This window comes from Phyllopteryx taeniolatus, chromosome 5 (genome assembly GCF_024500385.1).
Source record: "Phyllopteryx taeniolatus isolate TA_2022b chromosome 5, UOR_Ptae_1.2, whole genome shotgun sequence".
Taxonomy (NCBI): Eukaryota; Metazoa; Chordata; class Actinopteri; order Syngnathiformes; family Syngnathidae; genus Phyllopteryx; species Phyllopteryx taeniolatus.
This window is the reverse complement of record NC_084506.1, coordinates 30,063,853-30,077,809: the sequence shown is the minus strand read 5'-3', so window position 1 is coordinate 30,077,809 and position 13,957 is coordinate 30,063,853. Positions and strand designations below refer to the sequence as shown.

At 42.6% G+C, this 13,957-nt stretch overlaps 1 protein-coding gene across 2 annotated transcripts; it reads left to right on the top strand.

Annotated features, from left to right (window-relative positions):
* The first annotated feature begins 2,864 nt into the window (after positions 1-2,864).
* rapsn (receptor-associated protein of the synapse, 43kD) lies at positions 2,865-13,853 on the top strand. Of its 2 annotated transcripts, XM_061774728.1 has the most exons (8): positions 2,865-3,089; positions 3,565-3,903; positions 5,346-5,504; positions 12,298-12,396; positions 12,507-12,629; positions 13,133-13,186; positions 13,274-13,473; positions 13,544-13,853. In XM_061774728.1, the coding sequence occupies exons 1-8, from the start codon at positions 2,865-2,867 to the stop codon at positions 13,614-13,616; spliced, it is 1,272 nt and encodes a 423-aa protein (XP_061630712.1). In that variant the 3' UTR covers positions 13,617-13,853. The 2 variants fall into 2 exon arrangements, with proteins under 2 accessions (XP_061630712.1, XP_061630713.1); XM_061774729.1 differs by lacking the exons at positions 12,298-12,396; positions 12,507-12,629; positions 13,133-13,186; positions 13,274-13,473; positions 13,544-13,853 and adding an exon at positions 7,606-9,202 and having other exon boundaries at positions 2,898-3,089.
* Positions 13,854-13,957: the final 104 nt, after the last annotated feature.

Genomic DNA, 13,957 nt, shown 5'->3' with positions numbered 1-13,957 from the left:
TACTGCTTATTCAACTTTTCTGGCCTTGTCGTGTTTGTGAAATGACTGTTTCCAGTGATGTTTTATTTATTATTTCCAGTAATCAGGAGTGCAATTTTAGCAATTCGGTGTTACCCTGCTAATATCGAGGTTCATCGTTCGTAACCCCGCTACATTGCTGATTTTTAAGCAGTCGTCTTTTATGGGTTTTTAATGGTATTCTTACTGCAATGCCCTTGCATGTGGGAAAGGAGAGCCACAGTCACAGTTTCACATTTTCGGACATTTATTGAATGCCGGGAGAAGAGTAGAACACACAATGAGCACACTCGCGCATGAGCTGCTGGCAGCCACAGCTCACTCTCAGACACGCTTGCAGACTCGCCCACACCGCAAGCCGATCCACCAGGCCCCGCCTCTTAAAGGCATTGCATTTATCGAACACACAGACACGACAATACGCATAGTATTTACCATACATTTTGTGTTCAACTATGTTTAACACCCATTGAACGTGTTTGAATGTGATCTGTTACTTGTGAACACAGCCACATGCTAGTTATATGAGAGAGTGCATCCTTGTGGGAGCAGTTTTATTTGTATTTTATTGAAACTTTATTTAACCAGGTAAAATACCAGTTAAAACAGAACATCTCATTTTCAATGATGACCTGGCCAAGAAAGCAGGTTAAACATCAAGTCCAAGTCAATTACATTCAAGTTTATTTCAGTTGTTTATTTTCCCCTCCCCTGTCAAAAAGATACAAAAATAAATCAGTTGAGTTGTACAAATTCTAGGTCACATTAATGGTGGAAAAAGTTTTACAATTATTTATCATGGTCAAAAGCTCTTTTACAACACAAAAACCTGGCATTTGAACAGGGGTGTGTAGACTTTTTATATGCACCGCAGCCTTGTTCCTGTTTTTGTAATCTGCCTGATGAGTTCACAGTACTGTGCTGTTTAACGAGTGGAAAACAATATAGTATAAGACCATTTCCTGGAGCTGAATTTGTCTTCTTTTTTTATTTTACAAAGATTTCATTTCATAAAGATTGTATTTATTGTTTTAGATGAGGGGATATGATTCAGCACATTCATATTTTATTTCATTTTTATTTTATTTGATGTTCGTGCTCTGATTTAAAAAATAAATCAGAAGTTACTCACTCGTTACTCAGAACTTGAGTAGTTTTTTTTCGTAGTAGTCGTACTTTCTTACTCTTACTTAATATTTGGCTAGTCTGCCCACCTCTTGCGCTACTAAACTAGCATTAGCACTGTAAAGATTATGTTGGTAGTGATTCTCAACCAGTGTGCACATTAGTGTGCTGTGAGCGCTCTTCAAAAAAATTGTTTTTTTTTACAAGAAATAATGTATCTTTGTTCATCTATTCATGCCAGTGAGGCATAGTGACAGCCAGAACAAATAAATGCTCTTCTATTAGATGGCAGGAAGTACATATGGTCATTCATGTATCCACTTTTGGTGACATTTTTGTTTGTTGGTGTGCCGTGAGATTTTTCAATTGTAAAATGTGTGCCTTGGCTCCATAAAGTTTGGAAGTCACTGCTCGAAACACTAAATGTCGGCTTGAAGTTTTGTTCTTTAGAATGTGCAATCACTTAAAAATCAAAAGAGGAGATCATCGTAGCTCTCGAGCAGAAATTCTGCATTGCTTCTGACTCCTCAGCTGCCTGAGGTCTCTTGCTCTGCTTCTTTTTGTTGGTCTTATGCCCAGTTGTTAGCAAATGAGCGATGGGTATTTTTTTCAGGACGTGGGTAATGATTGACACCTCGTCGGTCACACCTGTCTCTGATTGGATGATTTACCTATTGTACTACTGTCCGGCCAGATTGAAAGTTTCGACAAATATGACAAAAAGTGATTTTGGAATACTGCAAACTAACGGCTGTTTAGCTACATAAACCTAGTGGGAGATGAGATGGATTTTGCAAAGTGAGAGGCGGAGGCATTTGTGTTCGTGGTGGACAAAAAACGGAGCTGAAAGAGCGAAAGCTACTACAGAGAAGCCACAACGTTGATCCCATTGATGTGCTGCAGGAGGCTGTGCAGCTGAAACCCAAGATCGGTTACATGTCAGACTTTGTGAACTATTCTAAGCGTCAGTTGCTGACGCTGAGATGAGCGGTGGGGGTTTCTGGGAGCACATATGCGCCTCCATAAGGACTCCCGACTGGAGAAGCCATGATCGCTGTCTCACGTGCGGGCTCCGTTGCCCAGGGAAATAAAACTTGCACCTCGTGGTGATCGGATGCACTTGGTTGTGTTCGTGTTCCTGAGGCAAGTGATGTTGGATGACTGGCTTAGATCGTCTTTTAATCTGAAGGTGGATCGCTAGGAGCTGTTGTGACCTTGGGGCTGCTTGCTGAGGACAGAGCAGAATTCCTGAAGGGACACATGGTTTGGAGTGACAAGGCCATCTGCTGCAGCGCTCACACTACGAGGAAGGTGGAGGGGGTTGGACAGAGAGGTGCTGAGAATTCCTTTTGCTCGGGTGTGGAGGGAGAAGATATTCTGGGATATCACTGCTAGCACTCAGATAGGAAACGTGTTTCTTTGGAATTTTTCAGGTGGAAATCCGAGGAAGAACTTCTAAACGCTTCATGCTGAGGGGGGATTATTGCAGAGTTAAATGGGGAAGATATTTGCCTGGCCCGCGGGTTTACCACGAAGCCGCTGGTGATAATGGTCTCGACTTCGTTGGATCCAGTTTCCTTTTCGTCCCAGCGCGGCCGGAGTTGAGCGAGCTGGATGTGTTAGGCCTTCTGGCACCAACCTCTCAGGGGATCATCTTCAGTGTTTAGCATGGCGGAGATCTGCTTTCTTTCTGCCCCGCTGAAGTCCCATGGCCTAAACAAATGAACATTTTTATGTGGCACCTCAGTACAGAGATGGGCCAGGACCAAACCAAGCAACAGATAGAGAAAGGACTGAGGTTGTACCAGTCCAATCAGACTGACAAAGCACTGCAAGTGTGGACAAAAGTGTTGGAGAAAACCTCGGATCCGGGAGGGAAATTTCGGGTTTTGGGATGCTTGATCACGGCTCACTCGGAAATGGGAAAATATAAAGATATGCTCAAGGTAAGACTACCAACAGCACTTTGGATGCGTAATCATTAAAGATTGACAACTGGTTATGCATATGTGAGTAGTCTAGTCATGTGCTTAAAAACATTTCCATTGTATGCTAAAGCTTAGTGACATTCATTTATACTGTGTAATGCAAACAGCAATCTTGCTCGTATGACATCATTCCAAGAGCGCATGCCTTTGAATATCATCAGTGTGTCATCGGGACGACTGTGCAGTAATTGTCCATTTCCACGATGCGCAAGATGTTTTGAAATGGTACGAGATCAAAGGTTATACCTTCTTAGCACCACTTCCATGTGTGGCTTGCACTCAATGCCGGGTAAATAAGTGTCCTGCAATCCGAGAGTAGGTGTGGGGTGTCTTGTTGACATAACAGCCTTACTCAAGCGCCACTCACTTCTCACTGAACTGAAGAATCAAGTGTTGTCGATGTTAGCGTTCTCGTATTGCACATTCTCCGCAGTACGCCTTGGATCAAATCGACACGGCCAGAGAAATGGAGGACCCGGACTACCTGACTGAGGGTTACCTGAACTTGGCGCGCAGCAACGAGAAGCTGTGCGACTTCCACAAAACGGTCTCGTACTGTAAGACCTGCTTAAACATGCAGGGCACCACGGTCAGCCTGCAGCTCAATGGTCAGGTATGTCTCAGCATGGGCAATGCCTTCCTGGGCCTCAGCCTCTTCCAGCAAGCTCTGGAGAGCTACGAGAAGGCCCTGCGCTACGCACACAACAACGACGACAAGATGCTGGAGTGCAGAGTCTGCTGCAGTCTGGGAAACATTTATATCCATCTGAAGGTAACGCAAATGACTCACACTTGCGTCACAGTATATCGAATAATACAATAGTCACAGTTGCAGTCGAACCGGAAGCTCACACGTCGTTCCATTACCTTTTGACTTACTCTCATGTAACACTTGGAGATTTATGATAAATAAAATGTCTAATTCCATTTTTGGATTAGGATTATTATTACAGTACATTTCTTCTTGAACTTCCTGGTTGTCGATTTCCCATAAGCCAATAGAAGACTTCTAAACAGGATTTTAACATTCTTAACCACTATAAACATAAAAATAAGTCGACTTATATAATATTTAAATAATTTCAAACAGATAATGTGTAACGTGTCTGTTTTGTGTCACAGATGAAGTATTCATCATTCTTAACTACCACACAATGTTAAAAATAAGTTAGTACAATAATAAAAGGAACAACAATGAAACACTACGCCTCGTGATGACGTGCATGTTCATGCTAGCCAAAAGTGTTTGTGAGTGTGCCAACTTCACATAAAGTTCAAACCGATACAATTTCGTGTTACAGTAACACTCCATTATGATTAAGGTGTGTAACTGGGGTAACAAGGCAGCAGGTCAGTGCGACTGTCAAGTCACAATGACTGTTTGAAGCAAGGCAATATTTTATATTCATTTTTTTCCTTTTTACTTCCGTTGTTGAGTGCATTTATATTATTTTATGTTATTTTTTAAAAAAAAATTCTATTATTTATTATCCCGAGAAGCGGTCAAACCTTTGGAATAAATGTAAAATGTCCACACCACTTAACGCTGTCACGTAATGTATGATGGCAGTTCAAAGTTGTGTACGAAACTGAAGAAAGCTTTGCTTGGCGTACGACTATAGTGCTTCCCCTGCATAAGTCTTGGAAATTGAATAACTCAGATTTGTTCTTTGATTAAATTTCTATTGAGCAATACCTATTTTTCAATTATGTGTTATTTTAGTATCTTGTTTTAGTCTTGTGTTTTTTTTAATGGAATAACATGAGAGTGCATGATGGCCTCCATTTGGCTACGTGCATTGTTTTTTTTTAATAGTGCCCATTGACATTGGGTGGCACGTGTGACTTGATTGCGCAATCACTAGTTCCACGGATGTGTATTTGCGGAGTATGATAACACCGTGGCGCATCCAAACAAACATGACCAACTGTTAGCTCATGCGGTAGTGGGCATTGTTAGTCATGAGGACCTGCTCTGGGGCGAGGGAGGGGGCGTGATGGCGTACCCTTGACATCAGAGATTTGTAAGAGTAATCCTCTAGCTTCCCGTGGAGGATTGGTTTCAATGGCATTGTGTGACCATGTGGCATGTGAAGAATGCACTCGCGTGTTATTTTATTCACACATCCCCCAAAAAGTGTACAGTTTCAGCTTCTTTATTTAGACACTGCCATATTTTGACTCGTCCGCTTCATTTCAAATGTATGCCCACAGGACTACGAAAAAGCCCTGTTCTTCCCCTGCAAAGCAGCCGAGCTTGTCAATGACTATGGCAAAGGTTGGAGCCTCAAGTATCGAGCTATGAGTCAGTACCACATGTCGGTGGCCTACAGGAAGCTGGAGCGCCTGCCGGACGCCATGGAATGCTGCGAGGTAATGGCAACAGTACTCACACTATACTTCGGTTGAAGTATACATACTGTACTTGTGTAAAATACGATTCGGGTAAACGTGCAAGTACTGATTTATCTCCTTCACTTAAAGTGAATTCAGAGATTTGTTTCTAAATAAATAATACATGTAGGAAGATAATTGGTGAAAATGTCCAAAGACATAACTATGTAGTACTTAATTGTGGAGATACAGCGTTAAATTTATAGTGATAAACGTTTAAACCTGATTTTCTTTTTTTTTTTTTGCGGCGTGGCAAAAACGGCACCGTGTGACGCACCTTGGAGTCGCCCCCCCAACCCACTATAAAAAAAAAATGTGCGCCTTAATTCGCATTAACGGTCATCCGGTACAAATGTGGTGTGCAGTTAGCTAGCTAGCTATGCCAACACCCTGAACATACATCTTCCCCTTGGATAGTCCCCTGGCATGGCTGCATAAGAGCGCCTTGTTGTTGGTCGTGAGTGTCCGTATGTCACATCGAGAAAGGTGGAAGCGCCAGGAGGGGAAAGGAAGGTGGAAAAAAAAGACGTTTGTGCCAGGGCTCCAGGCTGGCATAGCCACTTTAGAGCGCCTCGTTGTGCACACGTCACACAGAGACAGAAAGAAGAGCGAAGAGAAGAAAATATTTTTAGTCCGAGTTGACAGCCAGCATGTGGACAGGGGCTTCGTACTGGTCTGGCCGCTTTAGAGCGCCTCGTTCTTACGGCGTGTATTCAAGCGCCCGGAGGCTTTAAGCGGATATACAGACTCCATCCATCCATCCATCCATCCATTTTCTGAACCGCTTATCCTCAAGCGGGTCGCAGTAGTGCTGGAGCCTATCCCAGCTAACTCTGGGCAGGAGCCGGGGTACACCCTGAACTGGTTCCCAGCCAATCGCAGGGCACATAGAAACAAACAACCATTCGCACTCACAGTCATGCCTACGGGCAATTTAGAGTCTCCAATTCATGCATGTTTTTGGGATGTGGGAGGATACCGGAGTGCCCGGAGTAAACCCACGCAGGCACGGGGAGAACATGCAAACTCCACATAGGTGGGGCCAGGATTTGAACCCCGGTCCTCAGAAGTGTGAGGCAGATGTGCTAACCAGGCACCCACCGTGCCGCCGATATACAGACTCTTTCCTAAAAAAATTTAATATCATGGAAAAGTTTATTTAGTTCCACAATTCCATTCAAAAAGTTAAACTTTCAGAGATTATAGATTCAGGGCCCACAATTTAAGCAATTTTAAACAACCAGTATTTATTTGCTTATTCTTACATAATTTGGGTTTCCAGCTCATAAAACCCACGAAATCAGGAATTCCAAAAATTAGAATACTGTAGAAGAAATCAGCCTATATTTTGCAGGCCATAAATGTTTTAAACCGAGTGTCACACACTAATCATCCACTGAACTCAAAGCACCTGCACAGGTTTCTCCAGGTGTCATTAAATTGCTCCAGTTTGGTTCAATTGTCTCAGTTGGGTTCAATATGGGGAAGACTTCAGACTTGACGACTGGCCAGAAGACCATCATTGATACCCTCCATAGGATGGGTAAGCCACAAAAGTTCATACTTAAGCAGGCTGGCTGTTCACAGAGTGCTGTGTCCAAGCATATCAATGGAAAGTCTAGCGGAAAGTCAAACTGTGGCAGGAGAAGATGCACCAGCAAAAGAGATGACCGTGGGCTTCAGCGGACTATCAAACAGAGAAGATTCAAGAATCTAGCAGAGATCCAGAAAGAGTGGAATAAGGCGGGAGTCACAGCTTCAAAAACCACCACATTCAGACGCATCCAGGAGATGGGCTACAACTGTCGGGTTCCCTGGGTCAAGCCACTTCTGAGCCTGAGTCAATGTAGGAAGCGTCTCAACTGGGCCAAGGAGAAGAGGACTGCACTGTTGGCCAGTAGTCCAAGGTCCTCTTTTCTGGTGAAAGTAAAGTGTGGAATTTGGGAATCAAGGTCCAAGGGTTTGGAGGAAGACAGAAAGAAATGACGAAGAACAGAACCCAAGAAATATCCAGTCAGTCATGATTTGGGGTGCAATGTCCAGTGCAAGTGTTGGTAAACTCTGCTTTCTTAAATCCAAGGTCACCGCAACAGTCTACCAGAATGTTTTAGAGGACTTCATAATTCCTTCTGCTGAGGATGTGTATGGAGATGCAGATTTCATCTTCCAGCAGGACCTGGCCCCTGCCCGTACTGCCAGAAGCACCAAAACCTTGTTTGATGCCCATGCCATCACAGTGCTTGACTGGCCAGCCAACTCGCCGGATCTAAACCCCATTGAGAATCTATGGGGTATTATCAAGAGGAAAATGAGGGGCACCAGACCCAAAAACAAAGAAGAACTGACAGCAAGCATCAAGGAAATCTGGGCTTCCATAACTCCCAGACAATCCCGCAGACTGATTGCCTCAATGCCACAGCGCATCCAGGCAGTGATGAAAGGGATTCCCAACCAAGTATTGAAGATACTGTATCTTTTTGACTGTATCGTATTTTGATTGATTTAATGTGACCCTAATTTCTTTCTTTTTTTTCCACAAAAACTGAGAAGTAAATGGTGATTTCGTCACATTTTTTGAATTCCTGATTTCGTGGGTTTTACGAGCTGGAAACCCAAATTATGTAAAAATAAACAAATAAATACTTGAAATTGTTAACATTGTGGGCCCTGAATATATAACCTATGAAAGTTGAACTTTTTTGAATAGAATTATGGAAATAAATAAACTTTACCATGATATTCACATTTTTTGGAAAGGGTCTGTATTTCAAACAAGTAGTTATGTGTAGGCATAAGAAAGATGCTAAACGAAGTAGCGTCATTTTTTCCTGGTCGTAGAAGTGGGATGTGACTAACAGTTGAGCAGGGCGTGGTTTCAGCGCCAGCAGCATCTGAGAGCAGAGACATTGGCCTGTTTTTCCACTATTTTGAAGCTTCATTTTATGTACTTGGCGATTCTTTTTCACCACTCAAATTCGCCGGGGTTGTTAACACGCTTCTAGGGACTTTAAGGACAGTAGTGAAGTATTTGTACTTGTTACTTCCCACTACTGTTTATAATTTATGGACAATATGTTACAAGTGAGATCTCTGATGTCAGCTTGATGTCAAAGCTGTAGATACAGTAGACGCTTGGTTGCTGACAGGTGTGAGGACCAGTTGTGTTCTTGCAGTAGACCTCGACCAAAATATGCCCACAGAGGCGCTGGTTTTAAGTGTTAATGAAGAGAGGGCCTTTAGTCTCCGCTCTCTGTTCTAATTATGCGCTGTGGGAGGGGAGGGGGAAGGTGCTGGGAATAACTCGATGTCGTTGACTTGGCGTGCAAAAGTGTTGTCATGAAATAGCAGGAGGCTCCCCAGATTCATTAGATTTGCCAAACGCATTTAGCCAAACAATTTACACATCCTGTCATATTTAGAATAGCCGCGCACGGGAGGGTGCTCGAAGGTGAGCTCAAAAAAGTCTCCCACTCCCGCTGAGAGTTATTTGAAAAGATACGTGTGGTAGCTGTTAATAATCAGGCGAGTAAACACTAAAACGGTTAATAATATGGTAAGCTCAGCTACAAAGGATTCCAAAATATGGGGGGTTTTGCACTTTTAACAAGCTTTTATGGAATTGCTGCATGACTCGCAATGAAGTTAATGTTCGATAAAAAGAGCTCTGTCAAATGTATAGCATACATCATTAGGTACAACTGAACAATCCATCCATCCATTTTCTACAGCGCTTGTCCTGGGTCTTTTCCAGCTGATTTTGGGCGAGAGGAGAACCCTGGGTTGGTCGGCAATCAATCACTAGGCAACTTTAGACAAACAATTCACACTCACATTCACAATGAACCTAACATGCATGTTTTTACAACCCCAATTCCAATGAAGTTGGGACGTTGTGTTGAACATAAATAACAACAGAATACAATGATTTGCAAATCATGTTCAACCTAGATTTGATTGAATACACTACAAAGACAAGATATTTAATGTTCAAACTGATAAAAGTGATTGTTTTTAGCAAATAATCATCAACTTTGAATTTTATGGCTGCAACATGTTCCAAAAAAGACTGAGAAAGTTGAGGAATGCTCATCAAACACCTGTTTGGAACATCCCACAGGTGAACAGGCTAATTGGGAACAGGTCGGTTCCATGATTGGGTATAAAAGGAGCTTCCCTGAATTGCTCAGTGACAAGCAAAGATGGGGTGAGATTGTGAACAAGTGCGTGAGAAAATAGTCGAACAGTTTAAGGATAATGTTCCTCAACGTACAATTGCAAGGAATTTAGGGATTTCATCATCTACGATCATCATCAAAAGGTTCAGAGAATCTGGAGAAATCACTGCATGTAAGCGACAAGGCCGAAAACCAACATTGAATGCCCGTGACCTTCGATCCCTCAGGCAGCACTGCATCAAAAACCGACATCCATGTGTAAAGGATATCAGCACATGGGCTCAGGAACACTTCAGAAAACCGATGTCAGTAAATACAGTTCGGCGCTACATCCGTAAGTGCAACTTGAAACTCTACTATGCAAAGCAAAAGCCATTTATCAACAACACCCATAAACGCCGCCGGTTTCTCGGGGCCCGAGCTCATCTAAGATGGACTGACGGAAAGTGGAAAAGTGTTCTGTGGTCCGACGAGTCCACATTTCAAATTGTTTTTGCAAATTGTGGACGTCGTGTCCTCCGGGCCAAAGAGGAAAAGAACCATCCGGACTGTTATGGAAGCAAAGTTCAAAAGCCAGCATCTGTGATGGTATGGGGCTGTGTTAGTGCCAATGGCATGGGTAACTTACACATCTGTGAAGGCACCATTAATGCTGAAAGGTACATACAAGTTTTGGAGAAACATATGCTGCCATCCAAGCAACGTCTTTTTCATGGACGCCCCTGCTTATTTCAGCAAGACAATGCCAAACCACAATCTACACGTGTTACAACAGCGTGGCTCCGTAATAAAAGAGTGCGGGTACTAGACTGGCCTGCCTGCAGTCCAGACCTGTCTCCCACTGAAAATGTGTGGCGCATTATGAAGCGTAAAATACGACAACAGAGACCCCCGGACTGTCGAACAGCTGAAGCTGTACATCAAGCAAGAATGGGAAAGAATTCCCAAACGTTTTTTGAATGTTGTTAAACGAAAAGGTGATGTAACACAGTGGTAAACATGACCCTGTCCCAGCTTCTTTGGAACATGTTGCAGCCATAAAATTCTAAGTTAATGATTACTTGCTAAAACAATAAAGTTTATCAGTTTGAACATTAAATATCTTGTCTTTGTAGTGTATTCAATTAAATATAGGTTGAATATGATTTCCAAATCATTGTATTCTGTTTTATTTATGTTTAACACAACATCCCAACTTACCAGAATACCCGCAGAAAACCTACACAAGAACATGCAAACGCAACACAGGAAGGCCGGAGAACTGTGAGGGAGACATGCTAACCACTAGGCCGCCGTACTGCTAAACAACCAAATAAGATTTTTTGTTTTGTTTTTTTTTAAGTGTAGAAAACTTCAGCCTTTATAAGATTGATGTCATGTGGTTTGCTGTGGTGTTGAACTGCAGTTTCAGGAATTATTTGTAATATCCCTTTAATGTTCCCACAATATTACATCTCAGTATAAAGCTCAGCAACGAACTACATTAGTGCCTTGCTGCGAGTTTATTTTGTTCCTTGACCACGCTCGTAACGCAAAATACTCTTATCTTAAATCCTCTTTCCCCAATTGAAATGAATGGAAATGCCATGAATCCATTCTAGCCTCCCAAAAAAAAATTCATTTTTGTAATGTTTTTTTTCATAAGGCAAAAAAGCACTCTATAGCATTGTACTTATATATATATATATATATATATAATTATAGTCATAAAGAATTGAACAGTTTGTGCTTCATGATTAATCCATTATGGCTCCTGGCGTGTAGGACTCAGCCACTGGACAGCAGTATAATAGTCATGCAGACAAACGTAGATTGGTTTTACTCAACTACGCTGTGACTCAATAATCTGCAGTATTATTGGTCACTGTTCGCAGACGATAAAGAATGTATGCCTGTGAGTATTGTTATATTGCTTGTCTGCATGTTGCTGCATTGTTTGTGTTTAAATATTTGTTCCTTAAAGCTTTGTAACACAGTAGATGCTATTTGTTAGGCCGTCTATGGCTTTCCCCGTTAGGCGTTAGCATTAAGATTGAAGCATTAGGATTGAAGAAGTGGACTTAAAAGCAAATCTACCTGTATATGGTTGTTTGAAATACAAAGTGTGTAATTCACTTGGTTTTATGTTTAGTTTGCAAAACTCAGCTTTAACTGCGAGTGGCATTTTTGTTCACTATGCCAAACTGCTGCTTGTTTTGAAGTGAGCTGAGTTGAGTTCACTGCCTACCATGCAGCACTCGTACCTCAAAAATTTACTTCACAAGTCCAAGAAAAAAATCGTATCCCGAAAATGTCGGATCACTCATTATCATTCATCATCATCATCATCATCATCATCTCAAGGCACCACTGTACAGCTACAATAGTAAACATTGTTAGATAAATACCTCTCTGACAGTACCAATCAAAACAGAGCATTAATATCACATTATACAATATATATAACCTAAATAAGATACAGGAATGAATACATTTCTTTCATCATTGGTTATTTTCATGCCTAAATGTTTTGCCAGTTGATTCATACTTTGCCATCTTTAGATGACAGCCGAGCTCAGTGATGGACTTCTCCTCTCTCCAATGGTTTCCTTCAACAGGAATCTATGAAAATTGCTCTGCAGCACGGTGACCGTCCTCTGCAGGCTCTGTGCTTGCTGAACTTTGCAGACATACACCGGTACAGACGTGACTTTGATGTAAGTAACTATCGTTTGTTTTCCCTGATTTTGTCATACTGTACCTGACAAATCAGCTGATTGAAACATTTGAACATACGCGCTTAACTGTGCCTTGTTAACCTTTTCAGAAAGCATTCCCTCGTTACGAGTCGGCATTGGGTATCATGACTGAGATTGGGAATCGACTTGGACAAGCCCATGTGCACCTGGCAGTGGCAAAGTGTTGGCTTCTGATGAAGGAATATGTTAAGGTGCCCAAATTAGAACATAAATTCAGTAGTTATACACCGGTATCTTGTCACATTTGGGTAGAAACCAACTCTGTTATATTCGCTCACCGGACACAACATTAGGTACACCTGTACAAACTGCTAAGATCCAGAATGAATGACAATTATTGACATATGAATGACAACTATGTATCTAATTGAACAGTATCCATTCGTTGGTCCCTCCAGCCATCCCTCCATCCATTTCTAGCCTGCTTTTGGGAATGGATCCGGTATTCTGGCTGGCCCTGGGCAGATGGCCATAGACCACATAAAGGCTGAAATCTGATTGGACAAAAGAAAAAAAAATCTAATATCCAATAAATGAATATGACTTGGAAATAAATTAAAACACTTGCATGGAACAAATATTAGAATTTAGGTTGTAAGTGTAGGTCAGTGCTTCTAACGTTTAGGCCAGCAGAGAAGGCCTCGGTGAGTATTGTACCATCGCAACTGACCATGCCTCATTATTTACTCTAAAGGCTCTGGATTCCTTAGAGCGAGCACAGGCCCTGGCAGATGGAATGGGAAACAAGGTTTGAGATGTTCCTCACACACATGGTAAAACCATCAGTGCTGGTCTACATGATCCACTGATGATCTTGTTGTGTTTGTGCACCAAGCTGTGCACACTGAAGGCCCATTGCCTGAGGGAGGGCATCTACAGGAGTCAGGGCAGACAGGAGGAGCTGCGCGAGCAGGTGGTGAAGTTCCTGCAGTACGTGGAGGAGCTGGAGCTCTACTGCGGCATGTGCGGGGAGTCCATCGGGGACAGGGACCAAAAGCTGCAGGCCTTACCCTGTTCCCACATTTTCCACCTCAAGTGGGTGCTGATTCACCGTTCCGTCATTCCTTTGGAACACTTTTGAGTATAATGGGTTTTATTCTTTCAGGTGTTTGCAGACTAACGGGACAAAAGGTTGTCCCAAGTGTTTGAAGAACTCCATGAAGCCAGGGTTCGTGTGAATCGGCCACCATGTTTACACGGGCGGGATCTCTAAACACAGTGCATTAATGCCTCACATGCTGCTGACTGGTCTTAGTGAAGCAGGCAGCCTCGGGGAAGCGATGATCTTTGACGTGGGTCAAACTCATGGTCCTCTGCTGAGGGATGCTGAACGGAAGCGGGCCTCCCATTCTGAGGACTCGGTCAATCATCTTTTCTGACATCAGTTTGGAATTGACTGAAGAGGACAATGGAGGTCAAACTGCCACTTGCCACATTTCAATACAGGCTGGAGTATTTGGCCTTTGGTTGCAGAGTGTGAGGAAGTAGCGAAGAATGTGGACCGTAAACCGCACATTTA

Excerpts from the sequence above, each read along its gene's own strand:
- rapsn (XM_061774728.1), top strand. The coding sequence starts at position 2,865 with ATGAACATTTTTATGTGGCACCTCAGTACAGAGATGGGCCAGGACCAA. Across the intron at positions 3,904-5,345 it reads ACATTTATATCCATCTGAAG|GACTACGAAAAAGCCCTGTT; the intron begins GTAACGCAAATG and ends GTATGCCCACAG. Across the intron at positions 13,187-13,273 it reads CAGATGGAATGGGAAACAAG|CTGTGCACACTGAAGGCCCA; the intron begins GTTTGAGATGTT and ends TTGTGCACCAAG.